General features: G+C 42.2%; 1 protein-coding gene across 5 annotated transcripts in view; it reads left to right on the forward strand.

The window, feature by feature from the left end:
- The window catches only part of tsnare1 (T-SNARE Domain Containing 1), an 849,044-nt gene that overhangs the window by 581,269 nt on the left and 245,254 nt on the right, over positions 1-22,521 (forward strand). For all 5 annotated transcript variants that reach the window (XM_060824473.1, XM_060824475.1, XM_060824474.1 and 2 more), the window contains one exon: positions 3,202-3,284. In XM_060824473.1, coding sequence (XP_060680456.1) covers positions 3,202-3,284 — 83 coding nt within the window. The remainder of the gene's footprint in view (positions 1-3,201; positions 3,285-22,521) is intronic.

Here is a 22,521-nt window from a genome sequence, read left to right on the forward strand (position 1 = left end):
CTCTCTTTCAGTTAGGAGTAACCACTAGTCTTCCAGTTACTTGCCATTTAAACAAGCCATCTTGCTCAATTGCTAATATTTCCATTTTGGGCAAGCTAGGTGTTCCAACGAAGATCAACACAAGCTGGAGTGATAACACATCGTTTTCCCCTTAGGACACTTTAAAGTGTCTATGACTCAATGTTGAGTTTTTCAACTTCAGAGTATGACATTTCCTAAATGAGAGAGCTCCATCCTCACATACATACAGACCCTGGGCATGTCCTGTTTGTAAGTTGTTGACTTTGCTGTCATCAGAACTAACCTATTTTTTCCTTTTCACACCATTCACTTACACTTACTTTACCGCTCTATCTACCGTTTACTATTATGATTGCTCCCTCTGACCTTTGCTGTGAGCAATCTCCACCATCTGTTCCTCTCACTCTTCCTGCACCCCTGTAACCCCGTCAATGGCATTAAAACCACCAATTCTCAGCCCTTTTCAACTCTTGAAGAAAAGATCTATCAGATTCAAAATGTTACCTCTGTTTGTCTCTCCACAGCTGGTACCAGACCCTGTTATATTTTACCCACATTTATGGTTAATAATCTTTGCATATTAGTTTGAGTGCATCTTATTTGTAATAAACTAGTCATTATTTTGATGTAACAAAACTGGCTGATTTCTTTTTAAAATACTAACCCAGATTCATTGCAAAAGGTAAAAGTGAAGTTGACATTGTCCTACTGAATCATAGAGCTACTCTCTCATTAGAGAGAGATGACTGGTGGCAGTTTAACCTGAGAGTCACCATGACTCAGGTGAAGGGAAAGGTTGAGAAGAAGACACCCTCATGGGGTAACCTCATCCAGTGGGGAAATTGAACCCATGCTGTTGGTGTTCCTCTGCATCATGAACCAGCCGACCAGCCAACTGGAAATTGACCATATCACCACTTGAGTTAAATTTTAAATTTGATCTGATTAATGGAGCAGTGGGACTAGAAATGAATTAATGTATCTTTCCAAACTCAGTTATAAAATTTGAAAAAAATAAAACAAAATCAGATCTTCATTTCACCTTCTTGGTTCGAAAGAAACATGTCTTCATTTGTCAGGTATCTCCTTATAATGAAGGCTTTTTATCTTTTGCATCGGCTCAGTGATTTATTTTTTGTATACCTTCTTTGTCATTGTTTCATGAATGTTTAAGCTATCTGATATTAAGGCACTAGGCAAAGACATTTATAGGTATTAACATATCATCGCTATTTCCTACATGACTTTCATTTCTTACAAGACCATAAGGACATAAGGCATAGGAGTGGAAGTAAGGTCATTGGGCCCATCGAGTCCTTTCTGTCAGTTAATCACGGTTGATGGGCATTTCAACTCTACTTACCTGCACTCTCCCCGTAGCTCTTAATTCCTTGTGAGATCAAGAATTTATCAATCTCTGCCTTGAAGACATTTAATGTCCCAGCCTCCACTGCGATCCATGGCAATGAATTCCACAGGCCCACCACTCTCTGGCTGAAGAAATGTCTCCTCATTTCCATTCTAAATTGACCCCCTCTAATTCTAAGGTCGAATCCATGAATCCTCATCTCCCTGCCTAACGGAAATGACTTCCCAGCGTCCACCCTTTCTGAGCCATGCATTATCTATAAGATCTCCCCTCAACCTTCTAAGTTCTAATGAATACAGCCACTCATTGTATGTTAGGCCTACCAATCCTGGGATCATCCGTGTGAATCTCTGCTGGACACGCTTCAGTGCCAGTATGTCCTTCCTGAGGTGGGGGTCCAAAACTGAACACAGTATTCTAAATGTGGCCTCACTAGAGCTTTATAAAGTCTCAGAAGCACATCGCTGCTTTTATATTCCAATCCTCTTGAGATAAATGACAACATTACCTGATGAAGGGCTTATGCTCGAAACGTCGAATTCTCTATTCCTGAGATGCTGCCTAACCTGCTGTGCTTTGACCAGCAACACATTTGCAGATTTGGTTTCTTAATCATGGACTCAACCTGCGAGTTAACCTTTAGAGAATTCTAGACTAGCACTCCATGCTTCCTTTGTACTTCGGCTTTATGAAGTTTCTCCCCGTTTAGAAAAAAAAATCTATGCCTGTATTCTTTTTTTCCAAAGTGCAAGACCTCACATTTGCTCACATTGAATTTCATCAGTCATTTCCTGGACCACTCTCCTAAACTGTCTAAATCTTTCTACAGCCTCCCCACCTCCTCATTACCATGTGCCTGTCCACCTAACTTTGTATCATTGGCGAACTTTGCCAGAATGTCCCCAATCCCTTCATCCAGATCATTAATATATAAAGTGAATAGCTGCAGTCCCAGCAATAACCCTGCGGGACATCACTTGTCACCAGCTGCCATTCTGAAAAATAATCTTTTATCCCTCCTCTCTACCTTTTGTCAGACAGTCAATCCTCAATCCATGCCAGTAGATTATCATGGGTCTTCATCTTACTCAGCAACCTCCCGTGAGGCACCTTATCAAAGGTATTTTGGAATTCTAGGTAGATAACATCCACTGGGTGTCCCTGGTGTAATCTACGTTACCTCTTCAAAGAATTCTAACAGGTTTGTCAGGCATGACTTCCCCTTACTAAATCTATGCTGACTTGTTGTAATCCGACCCTGCACTTCCAAAAATTTAGAAATCTCATCCTTAATGATGGATTCTAGAATTTTACCAACAACCCAGGTTAGGCTAATCAGCCTATAATTTTCCATCTTTTATCTTGATCCTTTCTTGAACAAGAGGGTTACAATAGTAATTTTCCAATAATCTGGGACTTTCTCTGACTCCAGTGAGTTTTGAAAGATCACAACCAATGCCTCTGCTATTTACTCAGCCACCTCACTCAGAGCTCTAGGATGTTGCCCATCGGGGCCAGGAGATTTATCATTTTTTAAACCTTTTAGCTTTTCTAGCACTTTCTTTTTTGTAATGGCTACCATACTCAACTCTGCCCCTGACTCTCCTTAATTGTTGGGATATTACTCATGTCTTCCACTGCGAAGACTGTCACAAAGTACTTATTAATTTCTTCAACTATTTCCTTGTTGAGATATTCAGATTGTTTATTGAAATTATGATCTTCCAAATTGAGACAAAATAATGGTGAATCTATTTCAGAAGCATTGCTGATCTCACCATATTTATACAGCTTTATTCTTCAATTAACAGATAGCATTGAAGCCAACATTGAGAATGCAGCTTCAAATGTTGTTTCAGCTAATGAGCAATTGGAAAAAGCAAATCAGCATCAGGTAAGTCTCTGTTAAAATCTTCATAGGGACATTGAGAGCTAATGCATTATTGTTGAAATTGTACAAAGATAATTGAACCATGACTTTAAACCAACAGGGAAAGTAGCATCGAATTCTGTTGTTACACATATGATGGTTGACACTCCAATTTCTTTCCATCACATGGTTCAGGAATCTCCTCCTTTCTTGATACCTGCCATTGCAATTTTTGACAGGATTTTCAACTCCATAATCAGTCTGTTTGGCCATGTGATGAACACACTTTGATACCAGTCCAGGACTGGCTTTGACCCTGGAGCTTCTGGATTGGAAGTAGGGACATAAGCCACTGCATCACACAATCTCCTTAATATCACTACATTTCTCAAATTTGAAAATAATCTTGTGACATGTCTTTCCATTTTCATGTTCTTTGTTGTTTTGTGTATGTTATCTTTCCTTATTTTGCAAATAACCATCGTAAATTGTTCTATTATGTTTGCAAGCAAGTTTTCAGAATCCAATTGAAAGACCCATTTGCAGCCAATATTACCAGAATTTGTACTTCCATTTTCTTTTCAGTTGCCATTACTATTGGTTCTAATGATTCTTTTAGAAATATATCGATAACTTTTAAAGTAATAGTTTTGCAATCAGTTGGTGTGAAATGAAGAGTTTTTTATGGACATTGTGAGAAGTGAGAGAAGAAATTGGAGAGCCCCCAGAAGAGATATTTACATCATATATAACAATAGGTGAGGTGCTGGAGGGTGACTAACGTTGTGCCTTTATTTAAGAAACACTGTAAGGAGAAACCTGGAAACTATAGACCCGTGAATTTGACATAGATGGTGGGTAAGTTGTTGGAAGTGATTCTGAAAGATAGGGTTTACATGCATTTGGAGAGGCAAGGACTGATTAAGAATAATCAGCATGGCTTTGTGTGAGTTGATATGTGTGTCCTTTTTCAAATATGTGTCCCAATACTCCAAGAGCAATACATTCTACAATGGAAAAGTACTGTTGAAGAAATAGAAGATGTCTTTCTGATATTTGTGCATTTGTCATTCTCTAGCTTTGTGGTATAGCTATACTATATATGATAACTGAATTGAGAAAGATTATATCAATGAGAAATCTTCCTCTCTTTTTATTCGGTGCAAGAGGATATTATGGGACTAGTATGTCATTTTCCCATGAAGAAATAAGTAATATAGGATTCAGTGATCAAGCAATAATGGACCTAAAGCTGGACATTCTAAATAGATGCACAGCTGGACAAACCGGGCTTGACAGAAAATTATTCAAACTAAATTCAACAGCAGCTATTGGCTACAGGGAACAGTGGAAACCAAGATCAAAGACATAACAAATGTTCAGGGGAGCCAGTTACAACCAACCCAAGGATTGCATATTGGAGAAATATTGATCAGACTTTTGGGCACCGTGACATCCAGAAATGCCTGAGGATGTGTCTTCACACCATTCTGCATAGCAACAGTGAACAATGTTGGTGTGACCCTATTGGATGCATTGATCCTGCTTACAACCTCATTGGCCAAAGGGCACAGAATATTCAGGAGGTCCAGGGCAAGGGGAATAAAAATATACATCTGGCAGCCACCCCTTTAGTGAAGACTCACAGCAAGATTTTTGGGGGAAGATCCACCCTGACCTGGGTGTTACAACACAGAGTAAACCTCCCTGCTAATTTAAACCTGTAACACACAAAAGATTTACCCTTTGGGTAATCAGTGAAAATTTGAGAGGCCAAAAACTATCTCAAAGGTTACTATTTAAAGTAAAAATTAACAACTTTATGTCTTAAAGTATAGCAGAGAATAATTAATGAACTACTATTTACAACTCCTTTCTCTAACCTATCTTTTACCTTCCCCTTCTACAATACTAGTACGATATACCAAAAATCAAATTTCAAAACCAGCCAACTGTTGAATCTTCTCTTTGTGGATTTGCTCTCCAGGTCGATGTTGATGTTTTTTCTCTGTGCAAACTCCTTCTCTGGAAAAATACCCCTCAAAGAGGTCTTACTAGCAGCCAACATCTGTTGGTATTTTGGCAGTTTTCCCTCAACTGTTCAGTTTTACCCAGTGTTATACCCCCAAAACATCAGATTGTGTCATTGGCTTTTAAGTTTGTCAATATACTAAATTCAAACTTGATTGGAGTTTGGTACTTTTGGGGTATAATTTATACTGTATGGCCAAATTTGAATTTGTTTTGTCGTCACCCAGGCAACCCAGCTAATCTAGCTGTTTCAACCAAATGTTATGTTGTTATCTTATCCAGAACACTTGGTGCTATGTCAGGTAGTTTGGCCAGATTTTAACTCTCTTAAAGGCACAGTACACCCACATTCCCATAACATTGGGCGACCCAACCTCATAGAAGAGAGCCACGTCAGAGAGGAAGGAGCTTCCAACAGCCTCGCTCAAACATGTGGACTTTTATGGGTAATATCCTGACTCAGATGGATAGAGTTAGATAGAGAGTAAATATTGTGGGAATTTGGGAAATGGTGTTTTCAGTAAGGAATATTTTGTGAGTAAAATCAAATTGAAGCACAAACTGAATTCTGTGTGCCTTTTTTCAATGAACGGCTGAGCAAAGTGTTTTTAATACATAAACTAGTCAAAATATCCAAAACATGGACAACAGTTTCCTCTTTGCTAAAATATTTAAAATTCTTTTAAGTCAGCTCGCTGATTTGGTAGATTTAGAGTCACAGAGTCATAGCGATGTACAGCATAGAAACAGACCCTTCGGTCCAACCCGTCCATGCCGACCAGATATCCCAACCCAATCTAGTCCCACTTGCCAGCACCCAGCCCATATCCCTCCAAACCCTTCCTATTCATATGCCCATCCAAATGCCTCTTAAATGTTGCAATTGTACCAGCTACCACCACTTCCTCTGGCAGCCCATTCCATACACATACCACCCTCTGCATGAAAATGTTGCCCCTTAGGTCTCTTTTATATCTTTCCCCTCTCACCCTAAACTTATACCCTCTAATTCTGGACTCCCCAACCCCAGGGAAAACACCTGGTCTATTTATCCTATCCATGCCCCTCATAATTTTGTAAACCTCTATAAGGTCACCCCCTCAGCCTCCGATGCTCCAGGGAAAACAGCCCCAGTCTGTTCAGCTTCTCCCTAAACCTCAAATCCTCCAACCCTGGCAACATCCTTGTAAATCTTTTCTGAACCCTTTCAAGTTTCACAACATCTTTCCGATAGGAAGGAGACCAGAATTGCATGCAATATTCTAATAGTTGCCTAACTAATGTCCTGTACAGACATTTCGTCACCATGCTTGGTAACATCAGTGAACTTCTGATGAAGCACTAGTGTAATGTCCCACTTTCTATTTATCTGTCCTGGTCTGTTATGGTGGACCCAGAGCTTGGGCTGGATCATGGGAAGGTTTGTTCTAACCTTTGCATAACTGCTTCTGCTGAGAGTCCTTATATTGGTGATCCCATAGGCGTCCCATTGATTTGTTTGTACATCTTGTCGTTGAAGGTGAAGTGGGTTGTGAAGCACGGATTTACTAGTTTGAGAATGCTGTCCTTGCTAATGGAATTGGTGCTGTCAGGTGTTTATGTCCTCATTCGTCTAGCAGCGAGGCCAGTGTTTCTTTGGCCAGGGCAATGTTTATTGATGTGAATAGGTCCATCATGTTGAAGGAAATCATGACCTCATCATCTTCTACCTGACAAACTTTGGATCCGCTCTGTGGGTGACACCTTTGTCATCATGAAATGCAACAAATTAGAAGAAACCCACAAACACATAAAAACATCCTTACAGGTATAAAGTTCACCAAACAGGATGAGAACAACAGACTGTCCTTCTTAGATGTCACAGCAGAATGAAGAGTTACTGGAAAGCTGCAGACTAGCATCTACAGGAAAGCTACACACACTGACCAGATACTCAGTGACAGGAGCAATCATCCCAACACCCACAAACAGAGCTGCATCAGGACATTATTTAAATGAGCCACAGCACACTGCAGCATCCAGGAAGTAGGAGAAGCTGAGGAAAAACACCTATGCAGTGCATTCAGGAACAACAGGTACCCGATAAGTGCAATCCTCCAATTCCTACACAACAAACCTAAACTAGAAGACATAAGACACCAAGAGATGCTAGCCACATGACCATACATCGGAGATGATAACCAAACTACTCCGGCCCCTCGGCATCATGGTAGCCTACAAACTTACCACCACACTGAAACTGCTCCTGATGATTTTGAAGAACCCTGTACCAACAACCAGCAGAAAAAATGTCATTTACAAAATACCCTGCAAGGACAGCAACAAACATTACATTGGATAGACAGGCAGGAGACTAGCCACCAGGATACATGGGCACTAACTAGCCACCAAACGACATGACCAACTATCACTGGTATCCTTACAAACAGTCAAAGAAGGACACCAATTCTACTGGGACAATGCATCCATCCTAGAACAGGCTGAACAAAGACACAGATGGGAATCCCTAGAGGCCGGGCATTCAAACCAGAACTCCATTAACAAACATATTGATTTGGACCCAATTTACCAACCTCTCAGAAAAAGAACCAGAAGTGATATTACCCACCGCAACAGACCAAGACACATAAATAGCAAACGGGACAGTACATTAGTGCTTCATCGGAAGCTCACTGATGATGTTACCTAGCATGTTGACAAAACATCTGAGAACAAATCTACCAGCTCAGTGAGCAAACTTATAACCTGTTCCAAAACCAGAGCAAAAAATCTCTAAAATCGCCATTTAAAATTCTTTACCAAAACTCAACAACAACTTGTATTTGTATAGCACGTTTACCTTAGCAAAGCTTCAATAAATACCTGACAGGATCAGATAAAATTCAACACTGAGCCTGACCAGTAGACAAATGAACCAAATAGTAGTCAGAGATCTAAATCAGGACAAAAAGGTGGAGAAAGGCAGTCAGGTTTAGAGATAGACTTCCAAAGTCTGAGGTCTAGGTATCTGAAGGCACAGCTGCCACTAGTTATAAGAGGGTCTCCTTCTCAACCTCTCCCCTTCACCTGAGGTGAGGTTGACGCTCAGGTGAGAGCAGCCCTGTGGTCCAGTAGGAAGATGGTGACTTTTCTGTTTTTATCAGTGGGTGTCAGTTAGCTAAATTGAATGGAATGATGGTTTGCAACAGAGTGACACTAGTAGTATGGGTTCAATTCCTGTCCTTGCTGAGGTTACTATGAAGAATTGTCCATTTCAGCCTCTCAGCTGGCCTGAGGCATGGTGACCCTCAGGTTGAACCACCACCAGGATGTCACTCTCTCTAATAAGCGAGCTGCCCTATGGTCTGGTAAGACTGTGGCAAATTTACCTTTGTTTTAGTTTAATCCCGTGAATTTTAATAGCGTCTTTCATATCTTTAATGTCAATTTTATTGAGGAGATTTTTTCACCACACCTGACTATTTAATTGCTTCCCCAAAATGGGTTGGGAAAAAGTGAGGACTGCAGATGCTGGAGATCACAATCGAGAGTGTGGTGCTGGAAAAGCACAGCAAGTCAGGCAGCATCCAAGGAGCAGGAGAATCGACATTTCGGGCAAAAGCCCTTCATCGTTCCTAATGAAGGGTTTATGCCTGAAATGTTGATTCTCCTGCTCCTCAAATGCTGCCTGACCTGTGCATTCCCAGCACCACACTCCCTAAATTAAGTTGCCTGACAATCTTTTATCCCGTTCAAATGTGTGTGCTACGACCATTACACATCAGGTGAGTAAACCATTTGTTGTATTATTGTGCAGGCTGCGATCAAGGAAGTTACCTCCACAGGTTCAATTTTTTGCTAGTTTATTTTTAATACTTTTAAAATTAATCCATTGCAATTCAAAAGGTCTAAATAATTTTCAATATGTAAATTGAGCTCCCTGTAGTGTACTTCACGGATCTGTTGAGTGCGCCCAAACCGCTTATTTCTTTTTTTGCATGACATATGATTAATAAAACAAGATGTATTTGAAGACATTAAGATTAAGGATTTTGCACTTCAGTGCTCCTGGCTCATAATGCAAGCACATATCAGGAAACTGTGCCCTTCCAGGCCTTGGTTTACTGATCATTAATTCTAAAGGATATAAAAAAAATTGTAGAATATGGCATTCTCTGCCAGTTGTGACAGCATACACTTTTTTCAAATGTCTTTTTTAAAACTAACGTGGTTTTGAAATTATTAGAGTTTTCCTGAACTTGCAATTGTGAGACCTTCTATTTATTTTCTGGCAAGACATAATTTTCTTGCATTAGGGTAGAAGAAATAATGAGAGACAATGCAGATTCAATGGGACAACGTTGAGGGAAGTACAGGAGCAGAATGTCCTTGGGGTTCACGTGCATGATTCCCTGAAGGTGGGCTAAGCAAGTTGAAACTGTTGAAGGCTTATCGCACCCTAGGGTCTATGGATAGAGGCATAGAGTTTAAAAGCAAGGAAGTGATGCCATACCTCTACAAATCATTGGCCAGACCAGATTTGGAGTATTATGTTCAGTCCTCAGCACCTTATTTAAGGAAGGATGTTAACGCCTTGGAGAGAGTTCATAGGAGATTTACGAAAATGATATGAGGAATGAGGGATTTTATATACAAACATTTTTATATAAAAATTTGAGAAACTGGGCTTATTCTCCTTGGAGCAGAGAATGTTCAGAGGTGACCTTATTAAGGTGTTCAAAATGCTGAACAATTTTGACATGGTAAACAAGGATATTCTGTTTGCAATAGTTGGCATGTCAATAACTAGGGTCACAATTTCAAGATTGTCAGCAAGACAATTCGCAGTGAGATGAGGAGAAGCCTATTTACTCAGGGAGCTCTTAGGATTTGGAATGAGCTGCCTGTGACAGTGTTGAAGCTGACTTCAATAGAAGGTTTTGAAAGAGATCTGGATATACACTTGAAAGTGATTAATGTAGAGGGCAATGGAAGTAGGGGCTGGAGAATATGACTAGCTGAGTTCTTTTGAGAGTACAAACATGATGACTTCAATAGCCTCTTTCTATACTATAAAATTGTTAGATTCTTTTGAAAAATGGAGGAGTATTTCTGCCATGTTTTCTTCTGAATGACTCTCATTTGCTTTGCTACATATTTCTCAATATAAATTCAAAGATTTTTGAATGTTGAATGACTTATAAGCAACATAATATGGACCTAAATGTTAATCAGCCATCAAATGCTAATCAGCCATCTGCTGTTTAATAAAAAAAGAGGTGTTAATACTACCCTTTTTTCATGTTGGGAACCTCAAGTGGAGGACAAAGGATGGTAGTGCAGGGCACTGCCAAAGTTTAAAAAATGGAAGACAAAGTGAGCTGTGTTAATAAGCAATGCCTCAGGAAGGACAAATTTAGGCGATTGATCGCTTATCGACTGTGGATGGAATGGAAGACAGAGGGATTCAACACTTTCTCAATTTTAGGTTCAAGAAAGGATATAAACTTAACAGAAGGTCTGAAAATCCAGATGCATTTTGTTATGACCTAATTTGTCTTATTCTTTAGATTTATTTTTTGTCGAGTATGCAAAACATGACTGCTTGAACATTGTGTGAATGCAAATGTAGACAATTTGACTAACTGGCCGAGCAGGCACCTGATGGGATTAAGTGCGTTCTTTGCTTCTGCTTTGCCAGTTTTGCTCTCCATTACAGTCATGGAGTCTCTTATTGAGCGCCATGCAAATTCACCATTCCATTCGATCCCATCAGTACACCTTAGTCCAGTAACGTTAAAACTGCTCCCAACAACTCCGTCACGAAAGCAGATTTAAAACAAGGGCTTATGCTCGAAACGTCGAATTCTCTATTCCTGAGATGCTGCCTGGCCTGCTGTGCTTTGACCAACAACACATTTTCAGCTGTGATCTCCAGCATCTGCAGACCTCATTTTTTACATGAATAAAAGACAAGTAACCAAACCTTTAGATGCCTATAGGAATTGAAATCTTGGGATAAAATGACCAAAAAAAAAGAAACAAACAAATTTTCTTTTCATTTTGCATATTTAATAAAAACTGAGATTATTCAACTTCAGTTGTTTAATAATGTCTATGTTGATGTAGAGGATCAATCAGAATTAATCACTTTTGAAATACATGTGTTTAATGGGCCTTGACACTGCACATTCCTGATACATTAAGAAACTTTGTTGGCAGCAGAGATATTCCATTTTATTTTTTTAATTAAGACAACAAATTAGCTGGTGGCTTACAAGTCATATATTGACTGGCTTTTCCTTCATTAGCTTGGAGCATGAAAGCTAACGAAACAGCAAAAAGTAAAATTACAGAGCAAAATTGACTTTAATGTCATTGAGCTTGAATATATTTTGGCATTGGATGGAAGTCATATGCTAAGCTTTATTTTTTTTTCTTTGAAATTAAAATTTGAGCCTGCCATTTACGGAGCATAATTGTGCTTTGAAAAGGTCAATGTTGGTATGTGATAGAATTAGTCAGATGCTGTAGAACAATATTCTACAACATTTTCAGCAGTGATTTTATTCTGATCCATTTTCATGCCATCACCAGATGTTAGCATCACTGGCTAAACTACAATCTATTTCCCAATATATTTACCTAGAGAAGATGGTGGTGAGCTGGACAGGCAGAGGGCCGTTGGGATGGGAGATCCAGGATTTTGAACAAGTGATATAACACACATGTAGTGCAATCATAAAGAAATGAACCTTCAATGTTTTGGACTAGATTTCCATGGCAACCGGAAGATTGTTGAAAATAGTGTGTGAGACCTGGATGCAAAAGTCTCACCCACGTAGCTGATAGATCTTGCAGTTGCCACAACAGCCAAGGAAGTTGAAAATAAAGCACACTGTAAGAGATCCAAACCAGCAAAGCTATCAATGCTGCATCCAATCAAATCCAATTTTGGCTATTCCTAGAGTCTTAATTCAGTGAATCACAAGTTAATAGATTATCTGTAAACATCCCTGTAGAGTAGATAACATTTGTTTCAGAATCTTGAAAAAAAATGATAAATTTAGACTCTAAATAATTTTTAAGGGTTAAAGAAAAACTGCATGCTTGAATTGTTTGATTTACAGGCCATCTGGTTAGAAAAAAAGATAATTTTCATCTTTTCCTACAGTTTATATTTATGTATTTGATTGAGACTGGATTATTACTGCGACTGAAATTATTGCAATTGTTTGACCAAGTTTCAAAAGGTAAAGTATGTTCAGTAGGTTTGTGTTCTGTTCGTATTTTGATTGACAGTTTAAGAGGCTAACAAATAGAAATTTCTTTTCATGGTAGGTTGAATGTAAGATGGGAGTTAAAATCAAAGAATGGGATTTTTTTTCAGTATCAAGTATGTATTGAATGAGAGTTGTATTAAGTTTTTGGAAGTTTTTTTTTAAATCTCCACATAGCTCCAGTGGTATGCCCATGGCCGATATTGGGTGAGTAACTATGAGTATGCCATGAGAACGTGAATTGGAATGTGTGGGGAGGCAAGAGGTTGTGAGGGATGAGGGAAAGATAATGTAACATTATAGAATAACACAGAATAGATGCAAGCCTGCTAAGCCAGCTAATCTTTGAACCACTTGGACACCCAATGATCTGACTAGTTCAGTGGGCCCAACTCTATCATACTTCTGTTTCCCAAGGATGAATACTGGGTCCTTTAAACAGAGCCCTTGAAACAGAAATCATTCTGCCCATTTGGGAAATTTTATTGTCAAAGCCCATTCAGTTGAAACGTCCGAAATCAATATTTAGATTATTCCTATTTCATGGCTTCTGTTATAAGACTACCATCTCAGCAGGTCATGCTTAGTTTCACTAATGCTACCTTTATAAATGTAGATGAAAGAGTAAAAAGTGAGGTCTGCAGATGCTGGAGATCAGAGCTGAAAATGTGTTGATGGTTAAAGCACAGCAGGTCAGGCAGCATCCAAGGAACAGGAAATTCGACGTTTCGGGCCAGAGCCCTTCATCAGGAATGAGGAGAGGGTGCCAGGCAGGCTAAGATAAAAGGTAGGGAGGAGGGACTTGGGGGAGGGGCGATGGAGACGTGATAGGTGGAAGGAGGTCAAGGTGAGGGTGATACGCCGGTGTGGGGTGGGGGCGGAGAGGTCAGAAAGAAGATTGCAGGTTAGGAGGGCGGTGCTGAGTTCAAGGGAATCGACTGAGACAAGGTGGGGGGAGGGGAAATGAGGAAACTGGAGAAATCCAAGTTCATCCCTTGTGGCTGGAGGGTTCCCAGGCGGAAGATGAGGTGCTCTTCCTCCAACCGTCGTGTTGTTATGTTCTGGCGATGGAGGAGTCCAAGGACCTGCATGTCTTCGGTGGAGTGGGAGGGAGAGTTAAAGTGTTGAGCCACGGGGTGGTTGGGTTGGTTGGTTCGGGCGTCCCAGAGGAGTTCCCTGAAGCGTTCTGCAAGTAGGCAGCCTGTCTCCCCAATATAGAGGAGGCCACATCGGGTGCAGCGGATGCAATAGATGATGTGAGTGGAGGTGCAGGTGAATTTGTGGCGGATATGGAAGGATCCCTTGGGGCCTTGGAGATAAGTAAGGGAGGAGGTATGGGCGCAAGTTTTGCATTTCCTGCGGTTGCAGGGGAAGGTGCCGGGAGTGGAGGTTGGGTTGGTGGGGGGTGTGGACCTGACGAGGGAGTCACGAAGGGAGTGGTCTTTGCAGAACGCTGATAGGGGAGGGGAGGGAAATATATCCCTGGTGGTGGGGTCGGTTTGGAGTTGGCGGAAATGACGGCGGATGATGCGCTGTATACGGAGGTTGGTGGGGTGGTAGGTGAGAACAAGTGGGGTTCTGTCTTGGTGGCGGTTGGAGGGGCGGGGCTCAAGGGCGGAAGAGCGGGAAGTGGAGGCGATGCGGTGGAGGGCATCGTCGATCACGTCTGGGGGGAATCTGCGGTCCTTGAAGAAGGAGGCCATCTGGGCTGTACGGTATTGGAACTGGTCCTCCTGGGAGCAGATGCGGCGGAGGCGAAGGAATTGGGAATATGGGATGGAGTTTTTACAGGGGGCAGGGTGGGAGGAGGTGTAGTCCAGGTAGCTGTGGGAGTCAGTCGGTTTATAATAGATGTCTGTGTTGAGTCGGTCGCCCGAGATAGAAATGGAAAGGTCTAGGAAGGGGAGGGAGGAGTCTGAGACAGTCCAGGTGAATTTCAGGTCGGGATGGAAGGTGTTAGTAAAGTTGATGAACTGTTCAACCTCCTCGTGGGAGCACGAGGCAGCGCCGATACAGTCATCGATGTAGCGGAGGAAAAGGTGGGGGGTGGTGCCAGTGTAGTTGCGGAAGATGGACTGTTCCACATATCCTACAAAGAGACAGGCATAGCTGGGGCCCATGCGCGTGCCCATGGCAACTCCTTTAGTTTGAAGGAAGTGGGAGGATTGGAAAAAGAAGTTATTCAGGGTGAGGACCAGTTCAGTCAGTCGAAGGAGGGTGTCAGTGGAAGGGTACTGGTTGGTGCGGCGGGAAAGGAAGAAGCGGAGGGCTTTGAGTCCTTCGTGATGGGGGATGGAGGTGTACAGGGACTGGATGTCCATCGTGAAGATAAGGCGTTGGGGACCGGGGAAGCAAAAATCATGGAGGAGATGGAGGGCGTGGGTGGTGTCCCGAACGTAGGTGGGGAGTTCTTGGACTAAAGGGGACAGGACCCTGTCGAGGTATTGGGAGATGAGTTCGGTGGGGCAGGAGCAGGCTGAGACAATGGGTCGGCCGGGGCAGTCAGGTTTGTGGAGTTTGGGCAGGAGGTAGAAACGGGCAGTGCGGGGTTGTGGGACTATGAGGTTGGAGGCGGTGGATGGGAGATCCCCTGAGGTGATGAGGTTATGGATGGTCTGGGAGATGATGGTTTGGTGGTGGGACGTGGGGTCATGGTCAAGGGGGCAATAGGAGGAGGCGTCCGCGAGCTGGCGTTTGGCCTCAGCGGTATAAAGGTCGGTGCGCCAAACTACTACCGCGCCTCCCTTGTCTGCCGGTTTGATGGTGAGGTTGGGGTTGGAGCGGAGGGAGTGGAGGGCTGCACGTTCTGAGGGTGAGAGGTTGGAGTGGGTGAGAGGGGTGGACAGGTTGAGTCGGTTAATGTCGCGGCGACAGTTGGCTATAAATAGACCGAGGGCAGGTAAGAGGCCAGCGTGGGGTGTCCAGGTGGATGAGGTGTGTTGGAGGCGGGAGAAGGGGTCATCAGAGGGTGGGCGGGAGTCTTGGTTGTAAAAGTAGGCACGGAGGCGAAGGCAGCGGAAGAATTGTTCAATATCTCGCCGCGTGTTGAACTCATTAATCCGAGGGCATAGGGGAATGAAGGTGAGGCCTCTGCTGAGGACTGATCTTTCATCCTCAGAGAGGGGGAGGTCTGGAGGAATGGTGAAGATCCGGCAAGGTTGGGAGCTAGGACCTGGTGTGGGACTGGAGCTGGGAGTGGGGGCGGGGTTGGGGCGGGGGCAGAGATCGGCGTAGGGGCGGGGTTAGACATGGTGACGAAGCTTGGTGTGGGGGCGGGGTTAAGCGTGGGGGCAGGGTTACGCGTGGTGACGAAATTCGGCGTGGGGGCGGGGTTATGCGTGGTGACGAAATTCGGCGTGGGGGCGGGGTTTCTCGTGATGACGAAAGTCGGCGTGGGGGCAGAGACACCTGAGATGTTGCGGTCATGCAGGTTAGTGATGTCAGTGGGGGCGGAAGTGGTTGCTGCGACGGCAGCCGAAGGGGCGGAAATGGTTGTGGCGACGAAAGAGCCGTTGTCATTCCCGGTAGCCGCGGGGGTCGCGAGTCCGTCGGCGATCTTTCTGGCGATCGTGGAAGCGGTTGTCTGTGCGGTGATCGTCGGGGCGGTTGTTTGGGCGGCAATCGCGGAGGCTGCGAGGTCGGTGGGGGCGAAAGTGACGTCACGGTTGTCGTCGGCCGTTGGTGCCGCGGGCGCTGTAGCGGCCACATGTGTAATGGCGTCCGACAGGCCGCTAGAAGATTCTGGAACAGTTGAGGAACCACGAGTGTGGGGTTAAGTACATGAAAGTTTTCGAAACTTACTGTCTTTAATTTCTGATATGGCTAGGAAGAACTGTTTGTTTAGTGTGTGGATTCTTCTGTAGATGAAGAACAGTAGAGGTCCTTTGCAGGTCTGTGAGAGTGTGGTCCTGAGCTGGGGTAGGGCTGATTGCAGGGAATGTATGTAGCGACGCATGGCTGCAAGTGTGGAGCGGAGGATCCAGAGGGAGGTCTGTTGCTGGAGGCTTCGGATTTGTTGTAGGTACGAGTTGTCCTGGTTGGGTCCGAATTTTGTTGGTTGGAATGTAGTCCGGAGTCCGTGTGGGATCAGTCGGTTCCGTAGGCAGGTGCTGAGGAAGGAGATGTGGCTGTGTTAACGAGTCTGTTTGAGAACGTGGCTGAAGAGCTTCTGTGCAGAGGAGATGACCTGGGGGGTGCAGTGAGAGAGAGACTCACTGAAATCCTTGTAGAGGGAGGAAGAGAGCTTCTTCAAGGAAGGCATCCTTGCAAGAGGATTCGCAGTAGGTTAAAATCTTCGAGTAAAAAGTGAGGTCTGCAGATGCTGGAGATCAGAGCTGAAAATGTGTTGCTGGTTAAAGCACAGCAGGTTAGGCAGCATCCAAGGATGAAAAACAGATATTGATCTGTGGTGCTGATTCAATTAAGCAGAAGTAGTCACCACTTTTCACCACTTCACATCTGACAACATTGACTTAATTGAGACAATTCAATATGATCTGCCTGCATCCAGTAGCCATTTTTCAATGGAATGAACCAGATGTAAGCTCAATGCTTTTCTCAACTGGAATACCATTGGTTTTAGCAAGAACCAGAAATCAGGAGGGAAATTTCAACCTTGATAGATCACAGAAAATATGATGTAGCACCCCATCACTATTCCATTTTATATGAGCAGACTTTTAACAGCTAGAAGGACAAGCTTTAAGTCCAACCTATTTTGGAATATAATTCTGTACCGCTCCATGTAACACCATCTATTGTTGATTTAGATTAACTAGCAATTGCAGTTAACTTTTAATGGGAATCTATTACGGCTTCTATACTTCAAGCCTCCATAGTTTTCATCAAAGCAAAATCATCAAAAACCCAAGCTGTTTTCTGTCTGATCTATTAAAATCTATATCATCCTTCTATTGGATAGTTCAGGTTCAACACTGCAACTTATTTCCTTAAATGGAAGTCATGTCCACTATAATCAAGGAGATGCACATCCTACCCAATATCTAATTATATAATCACAGTGCTTGGGTCACATACTATTGAAACTGTTCATTGTGTGGAGTAGCTTCTGTGGTTTTTGCATCTGCTGTGTGCACTTGTTCTATTTCTAGAAGCCAATCTCATAATTTAATGACACAAGGTCACTTGTAATTTCATGGACCTTTATGTGGATAAATGGTATTTCTGAACAGGATGTCATTTTAAAGAACAGTACAGATTAGCAACAGGCCCTTCGACCCACCATGTTTGTACTCACCACTATGCCATTCTGAATTTATCCCATCTGCCTGCACATGGTCTGCATCCCTCTATTCATGCCTGTTCATGTGTCTGTCTAAATGCCTCTTAAACTTTGCTATTATGTATAATTCTACTGCAGCCCTTTGCAATGTGTTCCAAGGTGTTATGCACCAGGCCAACCCATTCAAACCATTTCAGCAAAGTAGCCTGGATCCTAACTTTGCTAGTTGTTTTAAGCAGGTGCAGAGTGGATACTCCCGGAGAGATGCAGCTGGTCAAAGCACTTAGTTCTAAACAAAACAGAATTTATTTGCAAGGTTACAGAATGAAATGCAAACAAAAGAGAACAGAATATAGAAAGCTTAACCAATTTGAAAACCCAACCAATAATCCCAACTTAATGACACTGTTCCAAATACTTGCAACAATCCCCATAAACACCCCTTGGCAAAAAAGATACAATCAAACACCGCGTATTACAGGAGAGCTGTATGGGAGAGAGAGAGAGATGGCAGAGAAATTCAGCATGGAACACTCTCTTCCATGTAGCTGTTTCTTTGACCAGCAGTCTCAAAACTGATAGCTTGCTCTGAACAGCCAAACTGCTGAAACTAAACCAAACCAATGATCAGAGGCTTAGATAGCATGAACAGTGAGAAACTTTTTCCTAGGGTGATGACATCTGCTTGTATGAGAGGGCATAGCTAAAAATTAAGGGGTGATAGATTTAAGACAGATATCAGAGACAGGTTCTTTACTCAGAGTGGTAAGGGCGTAGAATGCCCTGCCTGCCAATGTAGTTAACTCAGCCACATTAGTGACATTTAAACAGTCCTTGGATAAGCATATGGACGATGATGAGATAGTGTAGGGTGATTGGCTTAGATTAGTTCACAGTTCAACGTAATATCAAGGGCCAAAGGGCCTCTTCTGTGCTGTATTGTTCTATGTTCTAAACCGGAGAAAAGCTGAGCTGGGAGAACTGGCCATTCCCCTGTCATTGTACAAGTGTTTTTCTTTGAAACTTAAAAGCTTCTTCAAGCAGACAAACACAGACATAACAAAGCCTCTGTTTTTATGACCCCTCTGAAAAATACCCAAGGACAACCTAACATTGTTAAAGGAGAAACATCATCTCACAGGTACCTACAACCTTCAGTGTCAAAAAAGACTTGCCTTGCACATCTCCTTTAAATTTTACCCCTCTCACCTTAAACCTATGTTTTCTAGTATTTGACATTTCTACCCTGTGAAAAATACTCCAACTATCCACCATATTCATAATTTTATATACCTCTATCAGGTTGCCTCTCAGCCTTTGACACTAGTGAAAACAATCCAAGTTTGTTCAAGCTCTCCTTATGGCTAATGCACACCAATCCAAACAACATCCTGGTGAACCTATTTTGCACTCTCTCCAAAGTCTCCACAGTCTTCCTGTTGTGTGGTGACCAGGGCTGTACACAATACTCCAAATGTCGCCTCACTAAATTTTTATAGAGTTGCAACATGACTTACCAACCTTTATACTGAATGCCCTGACTGATGAAGGCAAGAATGCTGTACATCTTCTTTACCACAATATCCACCTGTGTTGCCATTTTCAGTGAGCTATAGACTTGTACCACAAGATCCCTTTGTGCATCAAAGCTCCTGAGGGTCCTGCCATTTATTTTATACTTTCCTCTTGAATTTGACCTCCCAAAATGAATTGTTCGGATTGAACTCCAATCGCCATTTCTCCGCCCAACTGTCTAACTGATCTACATCCTGCTGTATCCTTTTGACAACCAATAGACCAGGGATTGAGGTTAGAGTGACAGCAAAGTGGAAAATTAAAATGACAAGATGACTGGGGGCAGATTTATATCTGAGTGGATATGTTTCACAAAGCGATCATCCAATCTATGTTCCCCAACACAGGGAATACTACTTTGTGAGGAGTAGGTGATATGCTTCTAGTTTTCTATATAGTAGCCCATATAACAAGCATCCCAGAGAGTCGGGTTCACATTGAGTCAGATTGCTGAAGGTTTTTTAACAACTAGCTGTAGACACAAATATGATATTTCAAGCTTACATATCTAGTTGGGGTCACATAACATTACATAAACACTTCATTTGGTGACTAACTAAACGACTCCTGATATGCAGGCAATTGAAAGACTGAACAGAGAGTAAGATGGATACCTTTCATAGTAGAGTACCATATGTCATCATGCTATCGAACTGTCTTAACAATATATGACTTTCTGAGACCTGTGCAATAATATGATGCCCCTTTCTTTTCCCTTTGAAGAATAGGAAACCATTTATGATAAATATTCCCAAGGATTCCTGTTGCCACTGTGTCTTTATACATTGATCATGCTTTTATGAATGTGCAATATAACCAAATCTCATCATTATACAATTATTACTCTGCAGTTTTGTTCAGTCATGTGTGTTATCTGTCATTTCAGACAGAAGTGCATTGTGGTACATAGTTATTGGCATGTGTGATATCAGTATCGGAGTCAATGTCTTCTGTGATGGATGGTTGATCATGGGTCATTCAGGCATGTCATCTGTTTTTCATAAGATTTGATCATGGTTTGTGACATCCCAAGACTTGTGCTGAACATCACATCGTGTTATCTTTCTATGACCCAAGACATACATTTGAAAATGTCAGTCTCTAATACTTTATCCTGGTTCACACTGAGGAAACTGTCTGCATATTCATTGATTATGCATTTTCTTCCTTGTATGATGAAGTCCATGATCATTGTGTCAAGCTACTTGGCAGATTTTTGGACAGCCACAATAAATCTACAAGCTGCTCCCCAAAGCGATGGTTCATCCTCATTGGTCACTGTTATGTTTAGGAGACAGATCCATGTCTTTCTTCCATCTCACACTTTTACCACTCAACCACATGTACATGATAAGATCAGAAAAATAGCTGGTATGATTTTGCAGAAGGAATTTCAAGCGGAATGAGAGATAATTCAGTGGTTGAGATAGATGAGGTTGACATGTTCCTTATGACATGATCAATTGATCCATGTTCTTGTTGATGCCAGGACAACAGATACACATGTATGTAAATTTCTTCTGCACCAGTGTAACCTTTGTATGTATGGTCCAACATATTTCAGTGCATAGATTGTGGAATAAGCTTTGTTTGCTTTTACAAAGTATGCTATCAGAGAGTCCTCCATCTCTGAATGACTAGAAAGAATGTACTTCTTTGTGATCTCTGTTCTCTGTTGCCATTTTATAATAAACCTGTTCAGAAAAGTTATGATTCACCTCTGGTGCAGGTGGGACTTGAACTATGTTTTGTGGCTCAGAGATAGGGATACTATTGCTGTGCAACAAGACACTGCTCAGGTTTCCTCTGAGGACGATTATCTTGAGCTAATGCAGCTGGATGTCTTTCGAGATAGCATGTTGAATTTGCTTCTTTTGGCCAGTCTTAAAATAATAAGATTGACATGGAAACATCTTTGACTTGGATTCAACAATATCCACTTATTGGTCTAAGGAGGTAACTTATTTACTTCATGTGGTTTGGAAGACTGCTAAGAGCATCAGGAATCGTAATCTGTGGGCCTTGATTATACTGAGTTAAAAATCACACAACAACAGATTATAGTCCAACAGGTTAATTTAGAAGTACTCGCTTTTGAAGCACTGCTCCTTCATCAGGTGATTGTGGAGAACAAAATTGTAAGACAATGAATTTATAGCAAAAGTTTAGTGTGATGTAACTGAAATTATATATTGAAAAAGACCTAGATTGTTTGTTAAGTCTCTCATCTTTGAGAATGACCATATTGGTTTCAGTCCTGTTATATGTAATTCACAAAACCATTTTTAAAAAGTTACATTCTCAAGTGCACTTTAACAATTAGTTTCATGTTGGCCCAGATAAGGTATTGAAGGTGTTAACTCTCTGTGGGGCTGTCTCTGCCACAATGATCAGACTGATTCTAATCTAAAAAATCTAATCTAATCTAAAAAACGGATTTTCAGAATCAATCTTGGATTCATGCCACTTTTGAGCAAAGTAAAATGTAATTCTTAAAGTACAAATTCACCCCACAAACCTATGTGTGCATGTGTGTGTGGGGCGAGTATTTATGAGTGTCTGTGAGACAGTATGTGTGTGTGGGTGTGTGTGTGTGTGTGGGTGTTGCAATGGGATCACCTGTAATGTGACATGAACCGAACCCAAGGTCCCATTTGAGGCCGTCCCTATGGGTTCCGAACTTAGCTATTAGCCTCTGCTTGGCCACTTTTCTTTGTTGCCTGCTCCGAAGTCTACCTTGGAGGACGGTCACCCTAAGGTCCGAGTTCAAATGTCCCGGACCGGTGAAACGTTCTCCAACTGGCAGGGAACACTCCTGTCTGTTGACTGTTCTGCAGTGCCCATTCATCTGTTGCGTAGCCTCTGCTTTGTCTCGCCAATGTACCATGCCTCAGGGCATCCTGGTCTGCAGAGTATGAGATTAACATTGACTGAGTCACATGCGTATCTGCCACGTACACGGTTGGAAGTTCCCCATGCGTAATGGTAGTATCTGTTTCAACATTCTGACACGTCTTGCAGCATCTACCATGACAAGGTTATGTGGTATTGTTCTGAAAGCCAGGCAGTTTGCTATGAACAATGATCTGTTTGAGGTTTGGTAATTGTTTAAAGGCGAGCAATGGAGGTGTGGGGAAGGTCTTGGCAAGGTGCT

Source organism: Hemiscyllium ocellatum, chromosome 4, assembly GCF_020745735.1.
Source record: "Hemiscyllium ocellatum isolate sHemOce1 chromosome 4, sHemOce1.pat.X.cur, whole genome shotgun sequence".
NCBI classification, from domain to species: domain Eukaryota; kingdom Metazoa; phylum Chordata; class Chondrichthyes; order Orectolobiformes; family Hemiscylliidae; genus Hemiscyllium; species Hemiscyllium ocellatum.